We start from the raw sequence: 22,977 nt of genomic DNA, 5'->3' as shown, positions 1-22,977 counted from the left end.
TATTATATTGGATGGGGTGTGGAATTGTGTTTGGAGGGCACCATCGCGTCACGGAGAGCCTTGACCACGTTAAGTGTACTCTACAAATGTGCATTTCTCTTTTGTTGGCTGCGGATTAATGCTGGTTTCCGTCCTGCCACTGTGTGTGTTCGCCTGTGTTTGTTTTCTCTCTCTCGGCAGCTCCAGAACCAGAGCGAGCTCCGTGCCCCCACAGCGGACAAAGCTGCCTTCTTTTTGGACGCTGCCATCGCTGCGAGGCGGTGCAGCCGGCCTGAGTGCGACGAGGAGGACCAGAGGAACTCCCACATGCTGTTCACGCTGCACATCTACCAGTACCGCATGGAGAAGAGCAGCAAGGGGGGAAGTAAGCTCCCTTTGATCGTCGTGCAGGCTGTGGCCCTCGATTAGTTCTGACAAAGTGTTGGCACTTCCCCACGATGCAGTTCCCCAACCCACAGCCTTTGCCTGAGTAACACTGTGGGAACACTGAGTAACAACGTGGGAGCACTGAGTAACAATGTGGGAACGTAGGTGGGGGCACAGAGTAACACTGTGCTCGCTGGCTGGAAGATGAGTGGGATGCCCTCTGAAGGTGGCACTACCCAATAGTGGGGAACCAGTGTCCCAGTGGTGCAGTTGAATTTTCAAGATGAGGGGCAGGGAGTCAGAAACCTGCTCTCCTCCAGCACGTGGCCTGTTAGTGTCTTTGAGGAGCTAGCCCCTTGAGGAATTTGGCTAGTGGGTGATTTTCTACCTGTGAGGTACCAATCCTCAACAGCCTCATGTGCGAAGTTGGCTGGCTCGAGTGGAGTTTTTTTATTAATACACCAAACTCGGCTCTCTTGGTGTTAGATTCATTTATTTATCTTTCACTTGGCTTTCATGCACCCACTCCCAAAGCCTAGGCCCAAGACGAATTTAAATCTTAGCTTCAAAACCTTCGGAATCTTCCCTGCTGGGTTAGTTCAGTGGACCATCACAGAATGATATCAATTCATGTGACTTCCTACAGAGTCAGGTGTACCTCAACGGCCTAAAAACAGGCCCTGCATAAAGCGACCGTAGACAAAAATAGACCAGCAGCAACAGGAGGCCATCCGGCCCTTCAAGCCTGTGCTAGTATTCCACTAGATTGTGGGTGATCTGTAAACTACTTCACTTTCTTGTCTATTCTCTCAATAGCTTTATACTGTCACCCTGCTCAAAGATATTGACTCCATTCGTGAGAATTTCCCACAGTATTACTCTGTGTTCCCATATTGTTACTCAGTGTTCCATGATGTTACCCAGTGATCTACAGTGTTACTCAGTGCTGCCAGTGTTACTCAGTGCTCCATGATGTTACTCTGTGATCCTATGGTGTTAGTCAGTACTGCCAGTGTTACTCAGTACTCCATGATGTTACCCAGTGATCCTACGGTGTTACTCAGTACTGCCAGTGTTACTCAGTGCTCGCAAGCTATTACTGTATGCTCCCACAGTGTTATTCAGTGCTCCCACAGTGTTACTCACTGCTCCCACAGTGTTACCCTGTAGTCTCACAGTGTTACTCAGCACTCCCACAGTGTTACTCTGTGCCCCCACATTATTACTGTGTGGTCCCATGGTGTTACTCTGTTCTCCCACGGTGTAACTCAATTCTCCAACAGTGTTACTCAGTGCTCCCACATTGTTACTCAGTGCTCCCACAGCATTACTCAGTGCTCTCATTACTGTTACCTGGTGCTCCCACAGTGTTACTCAATGCTCCAGGCTATTATTCTGTGATCCCTCACTATTACCTGGTAATACCTCCCTGGTATTTAGTGAAGCCTTTCTGTTAATGAGCGTTTGGTTACCTTGTTCTCATGCTTATACTTACTGATCTTTTACTGTTGGCCTGATCCCTCAATGTTTCTCAGAGATCCACCATTGTTGCTCAGTGATCCTTTGCCGTTACTCACCAATTCCTCAGTGTGGCCTGGTGATCCCCCAGTGTTACTCTCTGATCCTTCACTGTTACTATCTCATCACTGACATTTACTGGGTGAAACTTCACTGTTTTCAGTGACCCCTCAGTGTTACTCTTTGACCCCACAGTGTTACTGTCAGACCCCTTACAGGTACTCAGTGATCCTTGCATGGAGTAGCTGTAGATTTCAGGGGACACTTGGCCATAGATGCCACATGAAGAATAATCCTCCTGGACAATGTGCTCAAGAGCTGTCAGGACACAGAGTGTAAACAAGACTAAACGTTCCTGTCCTGAAGCAGTTTTGAGCTGTGACCTCACTCAGGAATTGGCTCAGGCCTGTTTCACCCTGTTTAGAATCCCCTTGAACCCTAGACCTAAGGTCAGGGTGATGAACTCACTGCTGAGTAGCTGGATTAACATTACTGTCCCTGTTTATTTGGAGCCAGCTGTCTCAGTAAGGAATGGAGACACTGACATTTCTGTCCTGGGAGAAAGCCAAGAGGAGATCACATCGAGGTTCAAAAATCACGATAGGTCTGGACAGAGTAGAAATGAAGAAACTATTCCTGTTGTTGGAGGGATCAAGAGACAGAGGGCACAGAGTTAAGGCAAAAGGGCTAAAGGTCAACCTTTTCCATACAGCTAGTGCTTAGGGTTGAGAATACTTGATCTGAAGCGTGGTGGAGGCACCTTCAGTCTTCCCTTTCGAAAGGACATTGGATAAGCACCTGAAGGGAAAACGTCTGCAGGGCTCCAGCAAAAGGACAAGTGAGTGGGACTAGCTGAGTTATCCTTGGTGACAGCTAGTATACGCCAGGCATGCTGAGTGGCCTCTTTGTGCGCTGTAGCCAATTGATAATCATTCCATAACATTGGTAAAAGATCTGGAGGAGGTGTGCAAAAGGTAGCTAACCTGTTATCACCCAGTTTAGGACATTGCATAAAACTACATCTCTCCTAGGTGCCCTGTAGGAGGACTTCCAGCAGCATTCCATGATACCTAGACTTCAGGGGTTAACTTGTGAGGAAGTAATACTCAAATTAGGCCTTTTTCTCTAGAATTTAAAAGGTTTGAAGGGTGATCAGATCGAAGGCCTCAAGATATGAAGAGAAAAAAGACAGGGTAGATAAAAATAAACTATTTCCACTGGTTTGGGATTCTAGAATTAGGGGTCATTGTCTGAGGATTCGAGCCACACCATTCAGGAGAGATGCTAGGAAGCAGTTTTACACACAAAGGGTGGTAGATGTTTTGGAATTCTCATTCACAAACGGCAGAGAATGCAGGATCAGTTGTAATGTTAAATCTACAATAGATAATTTTTTGTTAAACAAAGATATTAAGAGGTATGGGCCAAAGGCAGCTTTATAGGGTTAGGTCACAGATCAGCCATGATAGCATTGAATGGCAGAACAGGCTCAAGGGGCTGAATGGCCTACTCCTGTTCCTATATTCCTTTGTCCTATGTTCACAGCTTTCTGTCACTTGCCGTCCCTATCTATTTTAATGCTGTTGAGCTGATTCATTTGTCTGTAGCCAGTGTCATTGAGGCTGACTTTAGCACTCTTATTGATTTTAGACCAATGAGATCGCACAGTGCGAAGCTGCTGATTGGATCATTGTTATGTTTATGCCAAAGCCCCCACCCCAACCCGTTTCCAGTTGTAGCAATGGTTCAGAGAGTGAACGAGAGGGGTTTTACTTCAGGTTATTAACATTGACAGAATCACTTCGATCATCAGTGCAGTTGTGCAAGATGGGCCTGAGAGACGTTTTAGTTGGCAATCATTGGAATATTGAAAGCAGGACTGTACAAACAGCACTGGCTTGTTTGGGAAGAGCTCTATAAAGGAAGGGCTGTGCATTTCAGGATACATTAACTCCACTGTCCCCTGAAAGACTGCAGGCTGGTAACAGGGTGAAACGTCTGATCAGCATTCAAGGGGTTTAAACAGGCGCCACTCTTTCAGGCGGGTTTTAATAGCCATTGACTGATTTTATCCTCTTCTGTTGACAGTGTCAGGAGGTCGCAGCCGCTTACACCTCATTGACTTGGGCAGTTGTGTAAAAGTGCTGAGCAAAAGCCGCGAGGGGGGCTCAGGGCTCTGCCTGTCCCTGTCTGCACTGGGGAATGTCATCCTGGCTCTCGTCAATGGGACCAAGCACATCCCCTACAAGTAAGCTGCCTCTTTTCATCTCTGACTGCAATCATGAGTGTGTCTAACTGGGAGGTTTTGGTGTGTCTGTGTGTGTGTGTGTGTGTCTCTTTGCACATGCGTCAGTCTACGCAGGCCTGTGTGTGTCAACATGTGTCTATATGTATGTGTGCCATTCAGCCCATCCTGCCTGCTCCTGATCTCTGAATCATGGTGTCTCACCGGGTACCATTCTCCTGCTATCTCCCCATAGCAATGAAAATGTCTCCTTTTCAGATCACCATCCAATTCCCTTTCGAAATCCTCGATTGAGCCTGACTCCCCCATATTCTCGGACAGTTCTTGGACCCTTAGCGCTCACTGCATGAGAAAGTTTCTTCCTCCTGTAGTTTTTGCTTCTTTTAGTAATTATTTTAAATGTGTTCTCTCTTGTTCTGGAACCTTACATGAACAGAAACATTTTCTCCCAACTTACTCTGTCTAGAACTCTCATGATTTTGAACATATCAATCAGACCTCCTCTCAACCTTCTCTTCTCCAGCTTCTCCAATCCATCCTCATTCCTAATATTCCTCGTTGCTGGAACCATTCTCATATACCTCTTCTGCACTGTCTCCAAAACATTCATTTGGGGACTGTCGGAGAATGCAGCAGAATATAGATAGATTGGAGAGTTGGGCGGAGAAATGGCAGATGGAGTTCAATCCAGGCAAATGCGAGGTGATGCATTTTGGAAGATCCAATTCAAGACCGAACTATACGGTAAATGGAAAAGCCCTGGGGAAAATTGATGCACAGAGAGATCTGGGTGTTCAGGTCACTGTATCCTGAAGGTGGCAACGCAGGTCGATAGAGTGGTCAAGAAGGCATACGGCATGCTTTCATTCATCGGACAGGGTATTGAGTACAAGAGTTGGCAGGTCACGTTACAGTTGTATAGGACTTTGGTTCGACCACATTTGGAATACTGCATACAGTTCTGGTCGCCACATTACCAAAAGGATGTGAATGCTTTGGGGAGAGTGCAGAGGAGGTTCACCAGGATGTTGCCTGGTATGGAGGGCACGAGCTATGAACTGAGGTTGAGTAGATTAGGATTATTTACATTAGAAAGACGGAGGTTGAGGGGGGACCTGATTGAGGTCTACAAAATCATGAGGTATAGACAGGGTGGATAGCAAGAAGCTTTTTCCCAGAGTGGGGGACTCAATTACTAGGGGTCACGATTTCAAGGTGAGAGGGGAAAAGTTTAAGGGAGATATGCGTGGAAAGTTCTTTACGCAGAGGGTGGTGGGTGCCTGGAACGCGTTGCCAGCGGAGGTGGTAGAGGCGGGCAGAATAGCGTTATTTAAGATGTATCTAGACAGATACATGAATGGGCAGGGAGCAGAGGGATACAGATCCTTGGAAAATAGGTGACAGGTTTAGATAGAGGATCAGGATCGGCGTAGGCTTGGAGGGCCGAAGGGCCTGTTCCTGTGCTGTAATTTTCTTTGTTCTTTGTTCTTTGTTCTTTGTTCTTTGTTCTTATTCACATCCTTCCTGATGTGTGGTGCCCAGAAATGGTCAGGCCAGCTGAGGCTAGGCTTGTGCCACATGTAAGTTTAGCATCACATCGTTGCTCCTGTACACTGCCTCCGTTTTATTACTAACTTACTAACCATTCTCTCAGTCTGTCCCCTGTCCTGATGCTGTTTAGAGTTGTAGTCCTTATTTTGTATGTCTGTCCATGTTCTTCCTACTAAAATGTATCACTCACACTTCTCTGCACTGAAAATCGTCTCCCACCTGTCTGTCCACTCCAACTTGTCAACGTTCTGTTGAAGTTCTGCACTGTCCTTTCCACAGTTTACAATGCTTCCAAATGTTGTTTCATCCCCAACGTTTGAAATTGGAGCAGAGGGAGACCCATGGGTGTTTGAAAAGGAGCAGTGTGCAGGGTAACGAGGAGATACTCATTCAGAGAGCTGGTGCTGTCACAACGGGCCAAATGGCCTCCTTCCACACTGTAACAATTCGGAGAGCCTGCGACAGCTCTCTCTGTCACTTCATCCAAAAACTCCAGCAAGTTAGTGAAACATCATTTCAATTTAATAAATCCACACACAATCTGCGTTCATGCCTGTGACTATTCTTTTTGCCCCAAATTATCATTTCTACAAGTTTCACAACTACCAAAGTTAATCTGGTACATAATTTATTATCTTCTGCTTACATCCTTTTTTGAATACGGGAATGTTTCACTTTCTTTAACTCTGGCACCACCCCAAGTCAAAGGAAGTCTGAAAAAGTATTGTCACTGTCTCTACAATTTCCGTGTTTACTTTCCACTGTATCTTTGGACGCATCTCCTAGTGCCTTGTCAACCTTAATCATGGACAGACTCTCCAATATGACCTCCTTACAAATTTTAAACCCTCCTAGTGACTGAATTTCATCCTCATTCACTGTGCCCATGATTCGGCATCTGTGAGCAAGTCTGTGTGTGCATTTGTGTGGCTGTGTGTATGGATGGCTGTATATCTGTGTGTGTGCGCGTCACTTTGTATGTGTGTGTCAGTGTATGGTTGTGTATGTGTGTCTGTGTGTGACAGTGTATGGCTTTATATGTGTGTCTGTGTATTGTATGGCGTGTGTGTGCGCGTGTCTGTACGTGCGCGCGCGTGTATGTATGTGTGTGCACGCGCGTGTATGTGTGTGTGTGTGTGTGTGTGTGTGAATGAGAGGCTATGTGTGCACTGATTTATATATATTTGTGTGTACTTATCTATATTTATATTTTTCAAGGGAGCTCCGAGTGGAAATAAAGTCAACAGGTCCGAGTAAAATAACCAGAACTTTGGGAATGGGATTAGACTAAAGTTTTTCCTGTAGCCTGTGAACTGTAAAGATTGGCAGTTAAACAATGAATGACCTTCCTCCCCATCAGCAGAGGCTTCATTTGAGAATGAGCATAGCTGACACAAGTCTGCATGTCCAATAACTGTATCTGGAAGGAGGATTGTGTGAATAACCTTAACAAATGATTCCCCGTAAATATCCTCCAGACTCCTTTAGAGAACAAGCCCATTCAGTGATGTGACCCGAGTATCAGTAAGTTATCCTTTCACAAACAATGATTAACGCCACAAGGTGATGACCATTTCACTCGAACTGCAGTCTCATGTTAATAGTGATTCCTTGTCTGTCCTCGATGTGGCAATTTAAAACTTCCCAGTTCTGCCAGGGAGCTTGCACATCTAGAAAGTCAGTTGTTGACAGCAATTCAACTGGGGAGCTCATCACATCACAGTCCATTTATCCCTACTCCACCTGCCACACCCAACCAGCACCATCACTGCGTCAAGATAGGATCACTTGGCTCCACACAGACCACAACGTAGAAATTCATTGAGGCACATCTGCAGGCTCAGACTCAATCCCCATGTTAGGCTCCAGTCTCTGAATGTTTAATGTACAAACTACATTTGCCAATGCCCACCTCCCACGGAGGAAACAGGAGAGGCCATTTGTAAAGGCTTAGAGTTGAGAGTGGGGAGAGGGGGACCAGGCTGGAGGGGTCGAATGGTCTACTCCTGGCTCCTAGTTTTGATGTTTCTGTATTTAGGATTGCAGTCAGGACCAAGTATTGGTCCCACTCACCAGCAACTGTCCTTACATTAACAACATAGTCAGAAATTACTGGGAAAAGCTCAGCAGGCCTGGAGAGAAAGCAGAGTGTCTGTTTCCACACTGTGGAATTCTATGAATCTTTAATGTTTTGAGTCTGGTGACTCTTCTTCAGAAATTCTTCTGTTCTGAGGAAGCATCACTGAACCCAAAACTTGAACTCTGATTTCTCTCCACAGATGCTGCCAGACCTGCTGAGCATTTCCCAGCAATTTCTGATTTCCAGCATCCACAGTTCACAGTTTTTTTTAATCTCTTCATTAAGTTCCTTCAATTTCAGAAGAAGAGATCTTTTGGGACAAAAGTGAAGGAAATTTTCTTGACTCAAGTGGTTCTGAATCTTTGGAATTCTGTACTCCAGCAGGGTGCAGAGTCACCATCATTGAAGATATTTAAAGCAGGAATGGACAGAGTTTTGGTCTCTCAGGGAATCAGTGGATATGATGAGCAGGTGGGAAGGTGGCTATGAGACAAAAGATGTAGCATGATCTTGTATTGAATGGCGAACCAGCCTTGAGGGCTGTACTGTCCACTCTTGCTCTCGTTTCTCATGGTCATCTCCATTTAACGTTAAAGAGGTGTGCTCCTGGTTTAAGCAGCTACCCGCAATGCCCATTTCTTTGAAACAGTCGGTGTGTTCAGTAATGGCTCAGTTAGTTCAAGTCCCATTCTGGAAAACCTCAGCACAAAGTTTGTGTCTGCGCTGTCCTCAGGGCCTTTTTTTCAGATTAGAAACACAGTGAGCCCCATCTGTATGTCTGGGGTAGATGTAAAAGATTGCACAGTGTCAATTTAAAGAACATCTGGTTAAAGAACCCAGCTGCTTCACTAATGCCCTTTAGGGAAGGAAACTGCCATCCTTACCTCGTCTGGCCTACATGTGACTCCAGACCCTCAACAATATGGTTGACTCTTAACTGCCCTCTGGGCAATTAGGGATGGGCAGTAAATGTTGCCGGTCAGCAACGTCCTCATCCCGTGAATGAATAGAGAGAAAAAACAGCAGCGTGGGGAGCTGCCCCCAGTGTCCTCTCCAGTACTTATCTCTTACTCAGCATCACGATTATCTGGACATTATCACATTGTTGTTTGTGGGGAAAATAAACCCCCTGCACTGATTAGGAACACCTCAGGCCCATGTTCGCATTCTCTTGTGTTGGAATCTCCAAGCTTTGCTCACTCCACTTGACAGCGTGGATTTAATGTGCTCCGGTTTGCATCCCATACATTCCCATCGGATCAGTAATTAGATTTATGTGTCCCGTCGCCCATTTAAAATCAACAGCACTTGACACTTTGTTCATCACTTGACCTTATTCCAATCAGTACCCTTTCTCCCTTAACCTGGCTGCCGTGCCATTTCTGATTGGGTAAGGCTGGAACCGAAAAATTGCGTCAGTTTAGACTTTTTTTCTCATCGTGTTCCTCCACCTGGATCTACAGTGACTTCAACTGAAGAAGCTTCAGGATTAAGCTTCAAGATAAAAGCCCCAACCTCCCTGTCCCTCACCCCCACTCCACTTGCAGCTACATAACAAGGCGAAACAGTTTGCAACCGTCTGCAAGTGGTTTGCGTTTGCAAACACACAGGTGGCAATGTTCCTGGCAACCTTTAGCTAGAATTTGAAAAATATTATTACTAATTAATACTAGAGTGGTTGTTTAGTCACTCCCCCTTGCGTGAAACTAAATGCTCTTGTAGCAAAATGCCTGACTATGGACTAAATTCAGATAAAACCAAAATGTTCAAGTGTTCACAGCCTCTTTGGAGAGTTCCCCAGTCCTATTACTTTGAATTGAATGACAAAGGCTAACATAATGACAATTAATGAATCGACCGTGTTTCTTCAGGCTTGGTCACTTTTGTTATTCTTTCTTCCTTCTGAGAACGTCAGCATCACTGGCTGGGTCAGAAACTGTGTCCCATCCCCAGTTGTCCTTAAATTGATGGCTGGCTATGGCCATTTCAGAGGGCAGTTAAAGCCAGCCACATTGCTGTGGGACTGGAGTCACATGTAGGCCAGACCAAGTATTTCTTCCCTGAAGAGCATCAGGGAACCAGATGGACTTTTACCATTGATGATGGTCATCGTCTCCAGTACTGAGATGACCTTCCAAAATCCTCAAGATTGTTTACAGTCAATAAATTACCACCGTTGGTGTATGGAAACATGGCTACCAATTTGTTCACGGGATGCTCCCACAAACAGCAAATGTTTCGATGATCAGGTCACCTGTTTTAGTCATGTTGGTTGAAGGATAAATATTGGTCAGGACTCTGGAGGAGTAGAGGGGTGCAGAGGCCCACTTCTGCTGCTTCTCACATGTTGCTGTGGAAACAATTTACATCCATCTGATGGGGAGAGTGGAGGCCTCTGTTTAATGTCTCAATCTGAAAGATGGCACCTCCAGCAGTGAGGCACTCACACAGGACCTGCAGTGGAGTGTCAGCCTTGGATCAAATCCCTGAACTGAGGCTTGAAACTATGACCTTCTGCCTCAAAGGCACTTGAGTCGCCAACTCTGCCTAGCTGTCACCCTGGAGATTTTGTCACATGACCTCTGACCGCCAAGCTCCCAGCCCAAGCTTTTGTGATTGGCCAGCTGAACTGTCCGTTGTCACCAAGTCCTGCCTGATTGGATGATTCTCAATGGTTAGTCAAACAGCCATTTTCCTGCCCCGCCAAAATCTCCAGTACGTCCTTTTGGACCTCTTTTTACCTCCTTTTTTACCATAGAGGGCCGAAGGGCCTGTTTCCACACTGTAGGGATTCTATGATTCTATGATGATTCTATGAGAGCTATTGAGTTTGGGCCATGAAAAGGCTGTGATAGAGTTTTAACCAGTAAGGATTATGGGAAAAGGCACGAAAGTGGAGTTGAGGATTATCAGATCAATCATGATCTCATTGAATGGCAGAGCAGACTCAATGGGGCGAATAACTATTTCTGTTCTTGTCTCTTATGGTCTTAAACAACCTTAGTTGTCAGGGAGCACTCCTGTGGGAAGTGGCAAACATATGGCTAAGGGAGTTCAAAACTAATTCCAGAATTTAGGATTGTAGTGACTGCACCATGATGTTCCATTGCCCTGCAAAGTGAATCAGTAGAAGCAGCTCAGAAATGAAAAGGAAAGCTTTAAGAGGCCAGTGGAAGGCCTGGTAGTAAACTGTCAGGCCTGACACAGGATGGTGCAAGGTTTTAGTTATCAAATAAGGAAGAGAGTTTTCTGGATTTTTTTTTTAAATTCAGTCTGCCTATAATTCAAAATGGCCTCAGTTGAGAGGTACAGAGAATGTGGGTCAGAATAGGAGTATGTCACAGAATGACTGTGTGAGCCCACTATAGTACCTGGCAAAATTGTCCAGCCAACTGTCCTCAAGTATATGTGCTATTATCTTTCTGTAGCTAGTTTGTCCTCCCCGAGTTATCATGCAGGCTTTGCAGTAGTATTCTTTGATTCACTAGGGGCTCTACAAGTCTATGTTGTATTTTTCACCATATGCCTTTCATTCCTGCCTGAGGCTCTGAACTTAAGAGACAACAAGGTGCAGAGCTGGATGAACACAGCAGGCCAAGCAGCATCATAGGAGCAGGAAGGCTAACGTTTTGGGCCTAGACCCTTCATCAGAAATGGGGGAGAGGAAGGGGGTTCTGAATTAAATAGGGAGAGAGGGGGAGGCGGATAGAAGAGGAGATAGGTGGAGAGGAAACAGACAGGTCAAAGAGGCGCCCAACCTTAAGTTCACCTGGACCATCTCCAACACCTCTCTCACCTTCCTGGACCTCTCTGTCTCCATCTCGAGCAACCACCTAGAAACCGATATCCATTTCAAGCCCACCGACTCCCACAGCTACCTAGAATACACCTCCTCCCACCCACCTTCCTGCAAAAATGCCATCCTCTATTCCCAACTCCTTCGCCTCCGCCGCATCTGCTCCCAGGATGAGGCATTCCACTCCCGTACATCTCAGATGTCCTCGTTTTTCAAGGACCGCAACTTCCCCCCCCTCAGTGGTCGAGAACGCCCTCCACTGTGTCTCCCGCATTTCCTGCAACTCATCCCTCACACCCCATCCCCGCAATAACAACCAAAAAAGAATCCCCCTCGTCCTCACGTACCACCCCACCAACCTCCGGATCCAACACATCATCCTCCGATACTTCCGTCATCTGCAATCCGACCCCACCACCAGAGACATTTTTCCCTCCCCACCCTTATCTGCTTTCCGGAGGGACCACTCTCTCCGTGACTCCCTTGTCCGCTCCACACCTCCCTCCAGGCCCACCACACCCGGCACTTTTCCCTGCAACCGCAGGAAGTGCTACACCTGCCCCTGCACCTCCCCCCTCACCCCCATCCCAGGCCCCAAGAAGACTTTCCACATCAAGCAGATGTTCACCTGCACATCTGCTAATGTGGTATACTGCATCCGCTGTACCCGTTGTGGCCTCCTGTACATCAGGGAAACCATGCGGAGGCTTGGGGACCGCTTTGCAGAACACCTACGCTCGGTTCGCAATAAACAACTGCACCTCACAGTCGCGAACCATTTCAACTCCCCCTCCCATTCCTCAGACGACATGTCCATCCTGGGCCTCCTGCAGTGCCACAACGATGCCACCCGAAGGTTACAGGAACATCAACTCATATTCCGCTTGGGAACCCTGCAGCCCAATGGTATCAATGTGGACTTCACAAGTTTCAAAATCTCCCCTCCCCCTACCGCATCCCAAAACCAGTCCAGCTTGTCCCCGCCTCCCTAACCTGTTCTTCCTCCCACCTATCCCCTCCTCCCACCTCAAGCCGCACCCCCATTTCCTACCTACTTGCCTCACCCCCCCCCCCCTCCCCCCCTCCGTCCTCCCTGGACTGACCTATCCCCTCCCTACCTCCCCACCTACACTCACCTTACTGGCTCCATCCCCGCCTCTTTGACCTATCTGTTTCCTCTCGACCTATCTTCTCCTCTATCCATCTTCTATCCACCTCCCCCTCTCTCCCTATTTATTTCAGAACCCGCTTCCCCTCCCCCATTTCTGATGAAGGGTCTACGCCCGAAACGTCAGCCTTCCTGCTCCTATGACGCTGCTTGGCCTGCTGTGTTCATCCAGCTCTGCACCTTGTTGTCTCAGATTCTCCAGCATCTGCAGTTCCTACTAGCTCTGAACTTATTGTTGTGAGCAGTACTTTTTCCATCCAGCCTCCTGGCTGTATCCTAGCGGGACAGTGCACTTGTGAAACCGTTTGATTGCTGCACTGTTTCTGTGCAGCTCAGCACCTGTCTATAATAAAAGGCAGAAGGACTCTGCCAAACCACCGCAGTGAAAGGAGAGAGATAGAGTGAAGTGTCAGACAGTGTCAGTAGAGCTGTCTTCTGCCCCGAGGCCCAGAGTGTGAGAGCAGAGATACATTGGAGGAAGCTGGATAAGTACATGAGCGAGGAAGGAAGAGAAGGATGTGCAGATAGGGTGCGATGAAGTAAGGTGGGAGGGGGTTTGAGCCAGCATCAACTAGTTGGGCCAAATGGCCTGTTTCGGTGCTGTAAAAGCAAGTCTCATAGGATGCAAAAGCTTTGACCTGCCTGGTGAGTAGTTGCAATGTCTTGGCCACATGGCTATTTGTGAACCACTTCCGTAATTACCAATTCTGAGGGAGATTGAACTCCTTTGTAAAGAAGTCTCTGGGGAGATGGATGGCCCTGAATCTATGTCTGTAGAAAACCAGAGACTCATCGCTCCTGAACATAGTGATGTACGAGCAGTAGTGGGCCATTCAGCCCCTTGAACCTGTGCCACTGGTCCATTCACTGAGCTGAGCCTGGGGATCATCAAAGAAACAGTGTTTTTTAAATGACCACAAAACAAAAAGCCAGTGTGGAACAGTAGGGGGCAATGGCCCACTAAGGCTATCAGAAACAGTGTGAATCTCACAGGGGCTGTACTCGAATCAAAGAATCTCCTGAATGATGTGTCAAAACACAATTTCAATGTCCTGGATGGGTTTGTCATATATTCCTGACCATTGAAGTTATAATCTGAAGAAAGAAAGGTTTGCATTAATATAGCACCATTCAGCAGAAGAAAGCCAATGTTGCAGTCACACCTTATGTTACAACTTTGTGACAAGCTGCAGTACAGGACTATCCAATAATGCCAGGTTATCACCTGGAAATAGAACATAGAATAGTACAGCACAGGAACTGGTCAGATCCCAGAGTGAATGTAAAAGGAACAATTTTACTAAAGTTTGAAGGTTCCTTACATGTAGAGATATTCCAGAGTTATTGCTAACATAAATCTTCACCTTGCAGCATTGACTTAAAGCATTAGTGCTACATCCCTCAATAGATACCTCTTGGTCTGTCCAATATTTCTCTATCTATGATTAGATCTATGGGACTTCCTAACCATCACCCCCAGGACCGCCTCTTGATGATGGGTGATCTGTGACTCAGTGGATACCACTCGCATGTCGATCAGAAAGCTGTGACTGACTCCAAGTCCCATTCCAGAGATTTGATTGGAGAAAACATGGCTGATGTTCTCAGTGGGAGTGCTCCAACACTGAAATTTGCCATCTTTCAGAGAACATTGAACCTGTCAACTCTCTCAAGTTGATATAAAAGATCCCATGGCACTAATTTTAAAAAAAAAAGGAAGAGGGAATCCTGGAATCGGTACCCTGGCAAATAGTCAATATAATATGAAGTATTTCGATGTGCACTTGCAATGCCAAGGCTGTGGGCCAAGTGCTAGAAAATGAGATTAGAATCATTAGGTGCTTGTTTTTGACAGGCTTAAACTGAATGGGCTGAAGGGCCTTTTCTGCGCTGTAGACCTCTATGACTAATTATAACAAATCATCTGGTCATTATTGTTTGGTTAAAAATGTGGATGCTATAAATCAGGAGGGAGCAAAAACAGAGGTTGCTGGAAAAGCTCAGCAGGTCTGGCAGCATCTGAGTTTTGGTTTTGTTTGGTTTCTGATCATTACTGTAATGTGGTTGGTGGGATCTTGCGGTGTGCGGATTGGCTGCTGTATTTCCTACATGACACCAGTCATTTCAGAACTAGTCTTTTAGCATTAAAGCACTTTGTGAAGTCTTGAGGGGGTGAAGAGTGTTGTATAAATCCAAGGTAGAAAGGTAGACATATAAATCCAAGCCTTTCTTTTCTTCTCAGTTACATACTCAATCTCATTAGAAGCGTTGACACTTATTTAAGTGTCTGATTATTGTAATTTAAGAGAAAGTTTGTTTCCTTTGGGAGTTAGTTTGGAAAAATCATCTGTTATTCTTTGCTGTCCTTGTTTAACTGGGAGAAACATTTCTAGATTCTTGTGGTTGCAGTTTTATGTCCTGCAGGAGGAGAAGGCACTTGGCAAAAGTAGGGGAGTGTTTATAAAATCACATACTACATCATCACAGTCACCATTTATGTACATTCTGTATCCTGCCTCTCATCATGGTTTAGTAAAATTTTACAGTTAAAATATCCCTGATTAAATGATTCCCTTTTCCTAATAAGTACAGAAAGAGTTCATTTTGATGTACGCTCCTTTTGTTGGTAGCTCCCTACGAGACTTGTCCTGGCATGCTCACTATGCTCTGTTAAACATCTTCAAGACAGATCAGTCAGTTTGCAGTGCAGTGTTGTATTCATTTATTTTCCTGCTTAAGCTGCGAGAGGATGCTGTACATATAAACTGCATCGACATCTGTGAACAAAATCATTTACAGGAAAAGTTGCGCACACAGACCTACAGATCGTATCAGATAGGAAACAATTTTCTGATTCATCCAACCTGCCCCCCATAATCCATGTATATTTTGCATCATGATGTAGATGACACCTACTGTTGTGAAAATCAGGAGTATGATAGAATATTATTTATTTGCCCAGATGGGCACAGCTCCAACAACACGTTCAAATTTTTTAATTCATAATGGCACTGAAGGAGGCCATTCAGCCCATCGTGTCTGCACTAGTTCTGCAAATGAGCATCACTAACTTAGTGCCATTCTGTAAACTGTTGCACATTCCTGAATGCCCCAACTGAACTTGCCCTCACTGAACTTCCAGGCAATGCATTCCGCACCTGAACCACTCATAGTGTGAAATGCAAACTTCAACACCATCCAGGGCAAAACATCCTGCTTATTTGGCACTCCATCCCACCTCCCTTAACATCCATTCCCTCCACTGACACTCATTAGCAGTGGCGTATACCATCTACAAGATGCATTGCAGTAATTCACCAAGGCTCCTTTGATAGCACCTTCCAAAGGTATGACCATTGCCATCGAGAAGGACAATGACAGCAAATACATAGGAGCACTATTACCCACAAGTTCCCCCTCCAAGCCACTCACCATCCGAACTTGGAAATATATTGCCGTTCCTTCAATATTGCGAGGTCAAAATCCCAGAACTCTCCCCATAACAGCGGCTCAGGTCTACTTACACCAAATGGCCAGCAGTGGTTCTAGAACGCAGCTCAAGGGCAGCAATGACCCACACTCTCAAAGAATGAATAAATAAAAGTAAACTCACATGATCTCCTGGGAGATAAAAACACGGGCCAACTTGGGAAGGAAAAAATTCTTGAAAACTTTTCTCTGACTTCAACCCTCCAGGCCTTCTGGGAGATTGGATCTAGATGAGAGGACTATTCTGGCCATGATAATTTCCAGCTTTGCCTAGCTTTGGGAGAAGCATCTTAACCGTTTTTTTTTGATGCCTCAGGGTGTGATCCTGAAGTGCACTGATAAAAAGACACTATTTGATTTTCCATTGTGTTCCATGGTTGGTCTGTTACTAGGCTGAGAGATCAAAGGGCATGGGTCACCCACAATCTCTATAGTGGTTGGAAGGTTACCTCTGAGGGTAGGGCATTAAGGGACAGAGATCCCACAGTAGCTGTAATTTCCACCGTGCTAATGGGGTTCAAGAGGCAGAGTCGAGTTTTAGAGGAACAGAAGGAAAAAGAAACAAATCGAGACTGCCCCAGTGAATCTGAGAGGTCAGCAAACTATGGTGTTTATTATTTCTACATTAGTAATCAGAATCTCATTCAATGTAGTGAAAAGCCTTTCACATGCGGGACCCATGGTGAGTGATTGAGCAACTACATGAAATATTCAGCCAAGCATTAAGCAAAGCTCAAACATGGCAAGAAAGCTCTTCCATACTCAACAAACATTAAGGCACTAATGTCAATGAGGTTTTAACTTGGAAATTTTTGCAACATAAACCTCATGCAGTGCTCGAGACATTATAAACTTTAGTGAGGATATTAGTGTGTACATGTGTTTGTGTGACAATGTGCATGTGTCACCCTGTTTGTGTGTCGGTGTGTTTGTGTGTGTGTCGGTGTGCCTGTCTGCATTTGTGTGTCAGTGCACTTATATGTGATAGTGTGTCACTCTGTGTGTGTGTGTGTGTCATTGTGTCTATGTGAGTGTGTGTCACTGTGTGAGTCATTGCGTGTGTGTGTGTGTCTGTCTGTCTGTCTGTCACTGTGTTTGTGTGTGTGTCAGCATGTTTGTGTGTCAGTGTGTGTTTGTGTGTCACAACATTTGTGTGTTTGTGTGTCAGTGTGTGTTTGTGTGTCAGTGTGTGTTTGTGTGCCTGTATGTGTGTTAGTGTCACTGTGTTTGCATGTCAGTATGTCTGTGTGAGTGTGTGTCACTGTGTTTGTGTGTGTCAGCATGTATTTGTGTCCATGTGTGTGTGTCAGTGTCCATGTGTATGTGTCAGCGCACGTGTGTGTCAGTGTGTGTATGTGTGTCAGTGCATGTGTGAGTGTGTTTGTGTGTCAGCGTGTATGTGCATGCGTCAGCGTGTTTGTATGTCTGTCAGTGTGTCAGCATATGTGTGAGAGTGAAAGCTGTGATATTTAATAAATGCATGCATTCTTCCTTCAAAAGAGAGGAATGGTATAGAAAGTTATAGTGTATAATTTTGAATGAAATTTTTATTGGTTTAAGGGAAACTTGACATAAGTTTAATCTTCCTCTAAGTCAAATGGTCCCATGGCCAATTCTTAGGTTTTACAGCATGTTTGCAACACACGAACTGATCCATGTCAGCTCAACAAAAGCCTCTTTCCACCCCCACCATCTGATCCCATCAACATTTCATTCTATTCCTTTTTCCTTCTTACGTTCATCTGGTTTCCCCATCACCCCATGCCTCTGTCTTATTCACCACACCGCCTCCTGGTGGTCATGAGTTGCACATTCTCATCACTCTCTGAGTGATCTGCATTCAGTTTATTAGTGACCATTTCATACTTAAGGCCCCTGCTTCATGCTTCCCCCACATGTGGAAATATCGTCTCTACATCTACCCCATCAAACCCATGTATAGAATAATGTTGATGACCACTATATGGGCACTGCTTAGTATTTTCTCTGGCTATTGTAAACTTGATACCAGGTCTTTTCTTCCTGGATATTATAAACCTTTAGCGAGGATATTTGTGTGTCACAGCCTTTTCAATTTTTCCAGATTATGATAACCCTCTTTTTTTTTATCTTGCACCTTTTCCAGTCCCTCTACATCCCTCTTAATAATGTAGGGATCAGATCTGTGTGATTTTGCGTGTATGCATTTAAACATATGAATTAGGAGCAGGAGTAGGTGCCCCTGGAGCCTGCTGTGTTGTTCAATAAGATCTGGCTGCTGTGATTGTAACCTCAAATCCACATTCCCGAATAACCCTTACTAGCCAAGAAACTATCTATCCATCTCTGACTTAAAAAATATACAATGGCCTCACCTCCACTCTCTGGTTAAGCGTGTTCCATAGACTGACAACCCTCCCAGAGGAAAAACCATACCCCTCATCGCTGTCTTAAACTGTGTCCCTTAGTTGGAATCTGTCTGCAAAGGGATATATCCTTGGAGCAACAGCAACCCCCCACCCCACCCAAAAGCCCCACAAGTATCCTCAGGCTTTTACATTTTGTTGCAGTAAATGCTTCAAGTTATTCATTGCCATCTTCTCGCTTCACCATTTCAGGGAGAGCAAGCTCACCATGTTGCTGCGGGAATCCCTTGGCAACTTGAACTGCCGAACCACCATGATCGCCCACATCTCAGCTTCCTCCAGCAACTACTCCGAAACCCTGTCCACCATCCAGATCGCATCGCGAGTCCTCCGAATGAAGAAGAAGAAGACAAAGGTACGTGAGAGGACCCCATACATGCAAAACTGGGTCGCCCTTGACATTTGCTTGCCTGACTATTTATCTATTCCCTCTGATCGAATCAGTCTTGTAGCAATGACTGAGTTAAATTGTCAGGCTGGGAGGCTGAAAACAACCTTCACCTCTGGCCCAAAGTTTAAAATTCTTACTCTTGTCTTCAGTGATTTGATTTATTATTGTCACATATATCCAGATACAGTGAAATGTAGTGTCTTGCTGCTATCCAGACAAATCAGAATCCTTACAGTGTGAAAGCAGGCCCTTTGGCCCAACAAGTCCACACTGACCCTCAAAGCATCCCACCCAGACCCATTCCCCTATAACCCACCTAATCTACACATCCCTGAACACTATGGGCAATTTAGCATGGCCAATCCCCCTAACCTGCATATTTTTGGACTGTGGGAGGAAACTGGAGGAAACCCACACAGACACGAAGAGAATGTGCAAACTCCACACAGATGGCTGCGTAAGGGTAGAATTGAACCTGGGTCCCTGGTGCTGTGAGGCAGCAGTGCTAACCACTGAGCCACCGTGCTGCCCCAAGTCCTACTTTACGTAAGTAGATGAGGGTAATAGAACAGAATGCAGAATATAGTGTTACAGCCACAGAGAAGGCGCAGAGAAAGACCAACCCTAACGTCTGAGAGTTCGGTTCGTAAGTCTGATAACAGCGGGGAAGAAGCTGTTCTTGAATCTGTTGGTACATGTTTTCAAACTTCTGTCTGACGGAGAAGAGTGGAAGAGAGTATAACAGGGGTGGGACGGGTCTTTGATTATGTTGGCTGCTTTCCCGAGGCAGTGAGACAAGGAACAAGATGAATATGAAGAAGGAACAAGAACAGGCCACTCAGCCCTTCAAAGCTGCTGTACCATTCAATAAGATTGTAGCTGATCTGTTTTTTAGCTTCAGCCATACATTTCTGCATATCACCAATAATCTTTCACCCCCTCAGTCATCAAAAATCTAACTGTACCGTAAAAACTTTTAAAGATTCTGCATCAGCTCTATTTTGAGGAAGGGAATTCTGAAGATTCCCAATGCTCTAAAAGAAAACAAAAATGTTTTCTCATCTCGTTTTAAATGGGTAACCCCTTATTATTAAACTGTGACCATTAGTTCTAGATTAACCCACAAGAGGAACCATCTTTTCCACATCCACCTGGTCAAGTCCCCTCAGGATCTTACATGTTTCAAATGAGTGACCTCTGACTGTTCTAAACTCCAGAGGATATAGGCCCAACCAGTCTGGTCTTTCCTCATAAGGCAGTCCACTCCTTCCAGGTATTAGTCAAGTAAACCTTCTCTGAACTACTCTTGCCTAATAATCTTCTCTCTTCCCTATCTCTGAAACCCCCTCTGGCTTCACAATTTCCACGTTCCTTCAATTTAACAGCCTCTTGGGAATAGCTTTTAAAGTTATCTTGTGGGATATGGATGTGGCTGGCATAAGCCCACATTTCTTGCCTGTTCCAAACTGCCCCTTGAGAAGGTGGTGATGAGCTGCCATCTTGAACCCACTATTATCCACATGGTCCAGGCACAGTCTGGATTTGAATCGCTCCACTATTGGTAGTGGCACTGCATTAGTATTACACACTCTGCTCCTGGGTTCAAATCCCACCGGTGAAATTTGAATTCAATAAGAAAAATTCTGGATTAAAATGCTAGCCTTATGTGTAACACTGTGTAACCACTGTCAAATATTGACTGGTGACTGCAGACCCATAGCAATGTGATTGTCTGTTAACTGCTCTCTGCACATCTGAGGGGGATTCATAGGCTGTGTATATGGCCCATAACCTCGCTACATGCTGCCGATGATGATCAAATATGAGTAATTGTTACTTGTACATAACGCTGCCCTGAGGAGATTACAATCTACTTTAGACCGAAGTACAGTGTGCCTCTTACACCCCATAATTATCAACGATAGCGTGGCGAAATCCTGTGTAGGTACATTTCTGAAAAAGGGTCTAGGCCCAAAACGTCAGCCTTCCTGCTCCTCTGATGCTGCTTGGCCTGCTGTGTTCATCCAGCTGTACACCGTGTTATCTTAGGTACATAAAAAGCCAGTCGTTGCACCTGACTTAGAACAACAAAGATTCAAGTGGGGGTGAAGTGTTAACCATGAGGTAAGACTTACGTTTATAAGGCATTTTTCACCAGTCCTGGATTTCTCAAAGTGCTGTCTGTACAGATGATGTAGCACTTTATGAAGCTACAGTACAGGAACACGGCAGACAATTTGTTGACAACAATCTCCCACGCTCCGCAACTTGATAATGACCGGATCGTCTGTTCTTGTGATGTTTATTGCGGGAGAAATATTGACTGGAACATCAGGGAAAACTCTACTGCTCTTCTTCAAGTCTTCTCTGTTTAACATCTCAAACAAGAAAAAAAGAACCCTTGAAAAATATATTCATGGGATGCATGTCACTGGCTAGGCCATCCCCTAATTAGCCAGAGGGCAGTTGAGAATCAATCACATAGCTGTGGGTCTGGAGGCCAGACCAGGTAAGGACGACAGACTTCCTTCCCTAAAGGACATGAGATATTGCCAATGGTGCCCAGATCCCGGGAAAGAATGCAAAGGAAAATCCTACTGGCTTGATGTTGCGCTGCTGAGGGAGTACCGAATGTGGGCATCTTTCTGGATCATGTAAAAGCTATCTGCTATCTTCAGTGGGTGTCAAAACACTGGTGTTCGTTATTGGCAGGACAGCAAGGGAGTTCTCCTGGCCAACGTTCATCTCTCAGCCTGGAACCATTGCTTGTCGCAGGCTCACCGTTAGAAATGTGACGGAGCGCTGACTGGATGGGATTTAAGGGGACATGTTGCCATGGCTACCTGGAAGGAGGGGCAGAGTCTGACTCCACCAAATTAACTGCAAAATGCACACACCTCGATTCATTGGCAACAGACCCTACTAGTGGGTAAGCCTTCATTTCACCTTGTCTACCTCACCTTCGGAACGCACCACCCCCCAGCTGACTCGGCTCTGATTGGATCTGGTGGAACTGAACGCTGCTGTGAGCAGAGCTCAGGAACTGTTAATCCACCAATTCCAGGGGGCAGCAACACATCCGAGTCCCCATGGCCAATGGATGCAGCATCCTATCAAACTCCACAGTACAGTCAGTGTCCTGGGGGTTTGTGGGGGCTTGCGATCACAGTTACCCAATATAGCCATTTGTAGCAATGTTCAGATAGTTTATTGAGTTGGTTAAGAAGCAGCAGTTTAGGTATGATACATTATTTAAGAAGACAGAAGAAGTATACAACAGTGATAATTGGGGATGGTGCACCAATCCCAGAGGCTATGGGCATGGAATGTGTTAGTCTTGTTAAACTTGTAAAGCGCCGTCCTGCACCTTCTCCAAGGTGTTGAGGAACTCTTCCCTGGGTCATCCTCCTCCCCCCTGTTCTTCTTCTTCTTCTTCTTCTTCTTCTTCTTCTTCTTCTTCTTCTGGTGGTGGTCCATCTTCCATCTGGAGAAAGCAGCTCTCTCTGACAGGGCCTGCTGCATACATTGATGGCCTAATGAGGGTGGCCCAATGAGACCACCTGATGAAGACTGCCTAATGAGGACCCACAATGTGGACCGTCCAATAAGGAGCCACCTCATGAGAGCAACCTGATGAGGACCGCCCAATGAGGACCACCCAATAAGGACTGCCCAATGAGAGTGACCTAATGAGGACCACCCAGTGAGGACCACCCAATGTGTACCACCCAATGTGGACCACCCAATAAGGACCGCCCAATGAGAGTGACTTAATGAGGACCACCCAATGAGGACCACCCAGTGAGGACCACCCAATGTGGATCACCCAATGAGAGTGACCTAATGAGGACCACCCGGTGAGGACCTCCCAATGAGAACCACCCAATGTGAACCACCCAGTGAGGATCACTCAATGTGTATCACCCAATGTGAACCACCCAGTGAGGACCACCTAATGTGAACCACCC

At 45.7% G+C, this 22,977-nt stretch overlaps 1 protein-coding gene across 2 annotated transcripts in view; it reads left to right on the top strand.

Moving 5' to 3' along the window:
• kif26ba (kinesin family member 26Ba) overlaps positions 1–22,977 on the top strand; it is a 319,220-nt gene that overhangs the window by 256,626 nt on the left and 39,617 nt on the right. For both annotated transcript variants that reach the window (XM_048601408.1, XM_048601409.1), the window contains 3 exons: positions 181–364; positions 3,973–4,132; positions 18,811–18,973. In XM_048601408.1, coding sequence (XP_048457365.1) covers positions 181–364; positions 3,973–4,132; positions 18,811–18,973 — 507 coding nt within the window. The remainder of the gene's footprint in view (positions 1–180; positions 365–3,972; positions 4,133–18,810; positions 18,974–22,977) is intronic.

This window comes from Rhincodon typus, chromosome 9, assembly GCF_021869965.1.
Source record: "Rhincodon typus isolate 14 chromosome 9, sRhiTyp1.1, whole genome shotgun sequence".
Classification (NCBI taxonomy): Eukaryota; Metazoa; Chordata; class Chondrichthyes; order Orectolobiformes; family Rhincodontidae; genus Rhincodon; species Rhincodon typus.
Note: the sequence above shows the minus strand (reverse complement) of the source record. Positions and strands in the feature narration are given on the sequence as shown.